Here is a 1549-nt window from a genome sequence, read left to right as displayed (position 1 = left end):
ACCTGACCAGTCTCGTCTTCCGCTGCCCCCCCGATAGGTCGATGGCATCCTGAAGGCGGTGCTCCGCGACGAGATCATCGCCTGGCACAAGAAGACCCAGGAGGACACGTCCATGCCGCTTGTCCCCCGCCGGCCAGCCGGAGAACATGGACTCCCAGCAGCTCGTCTCGCTGGTCCAGAAGGCCGTCACCGCCATCATGACACGCCTCCACAACCTGGCGCAGTTCGAGGGGCGGGGGAGAGCAAGGTCAACACGCTGGTAGCCGCCGCCAACAGCCTGGACAACCTCTGTCGCATGGACCCCGCCTGGCACCCCTGGCTATAGGAGGGCCTAGATGACTAAAGGAAGACGAGCAAAGAACCCTGGGTAATATGAGGAGACTACTGTACCCACGATGCAGCGGGATTCCGCTTCCTGTCTTGTCGTTAACGCCGACCACGTCAAGCCACTTGGGAGAGACCGCCAATCTCGCGGGAGGTAGACGCACAAACCAATCCGGGTCCGAAACAAAACAACACGACGTTCATTTCGGTATCGGTGTCCCTGTATCTGCGTCTCGCCCCTCTGAAGGGAACGACCACACTAAGGGGATTTGAACGTTTTATACAAAGATTTCCGCGCGGAGGTCTGCTTCTTCTACTGAAGGTCCCGTTGTCATAGCGATTTTTAAAAATATCCTTTGTCCCCCTTTTGAGTTTTGTATCATTATTTAAGGTCCCTTTTTATATCTCTAAAGATTGTGGATTGTACTCATGTGAATAGCTGAGCGTTGTGGTTTCTCTCTACTGCCTCCACGCTGTGTTGTGTGCTGTTGTGTTCTCGAGCTACTTTATAAAAAGCCATGTTTTGGCTTTTAGGTTGTCTAGTGCAGGTGTCAGACTGATCTGTATATGAATAAGTCTCCTAGGCTCCTCGTGTTCACATAACCGCACCAGTCTCACAGCCGAGGCACTGCTACTACACAGCACCGCAACCAGTTTTTGTAAAGGTACAGTACACTGCTTTTTACCAACTGAAGGATTATTACCTCTGCCCTGTAAATATGCATTTTGTTTTAATAAAATGCTCTTTTTTTCAAAAGATCATCTTCGTGTGGGGAGTCTTGGTTGTGGTTTTCCAGACCGATCGGGTGACTGTTTAAGTGCAGATCCAAAGTGTGTCGTCTTGGCTGAATGTTGTTCTGGTGTTTCAGTAACCTTGAGGCGGTGTCCTCCAGGCTGACACCCCCCTCCCCCTGCCGCGGGAAGCCCAGGAGAGGTGCAGCGAGCTGGGGTCAGGCCGCCCCTCTGCCTGCCTCCCTGGAGGCCGATTAGTCCATGTCAATAGATTGCAGGGTGGCCTGGCCTTTTCTCACACTGTCAGCTGAGCCTCTGCTCTCAGACTCATAACATCTATTCCTGTTTCACGCACACACGCACACACACACACACACACACACACTCTGTCACTTTCTCTCTCAAACACCTGCTCTCTCGCTTTCCAGTCTGTCCCTCCATCACACACTCCTCCGTCACTCATGTTAATGTGTGTGAGCGCCTGTCTTTCTCT

The 1549-nt window shown here is 52.5% G+C and overlaps 1 protein-coding gene across 1 annotated transcript in view; it reads left to right on the top strand.

Moving 5' to 3' along the window:
* Window positions 1-325, top strand: part of trrap (transformation/transcription domain-associated protein) — a gene marked incomplete at both ends in the record, with an annotated part of 17756 nt that extends 17431 nt beyond the window's left edge. The window contains 1 exon segment of the mRNA XM_084456163.1: window positions 38-325. Within this exon segment, the coding sequence (XP_084312289.1) occupies window positions 38-325 (288 nt within the window).
* Window positions 326-1549: the final 1224 nt, after the last annotated feature.

This window comes from Borostomias antarcticus, assembly GCF_949987555.1.
Source record: "Borostomias antarcticus genome assembly, chromosome: 22".
NCBI lineage: Eukaryota > Metazoa > Chordata > Actinopteri > Stomiiformes > Stomiidae > Borostomias > Borostomias antarcticus.
The sequence above is the reverse complement of the archived record's forward strand: the minus strand, read 5'-3'. Positions and strand labels throughout refer to the sequence as shown.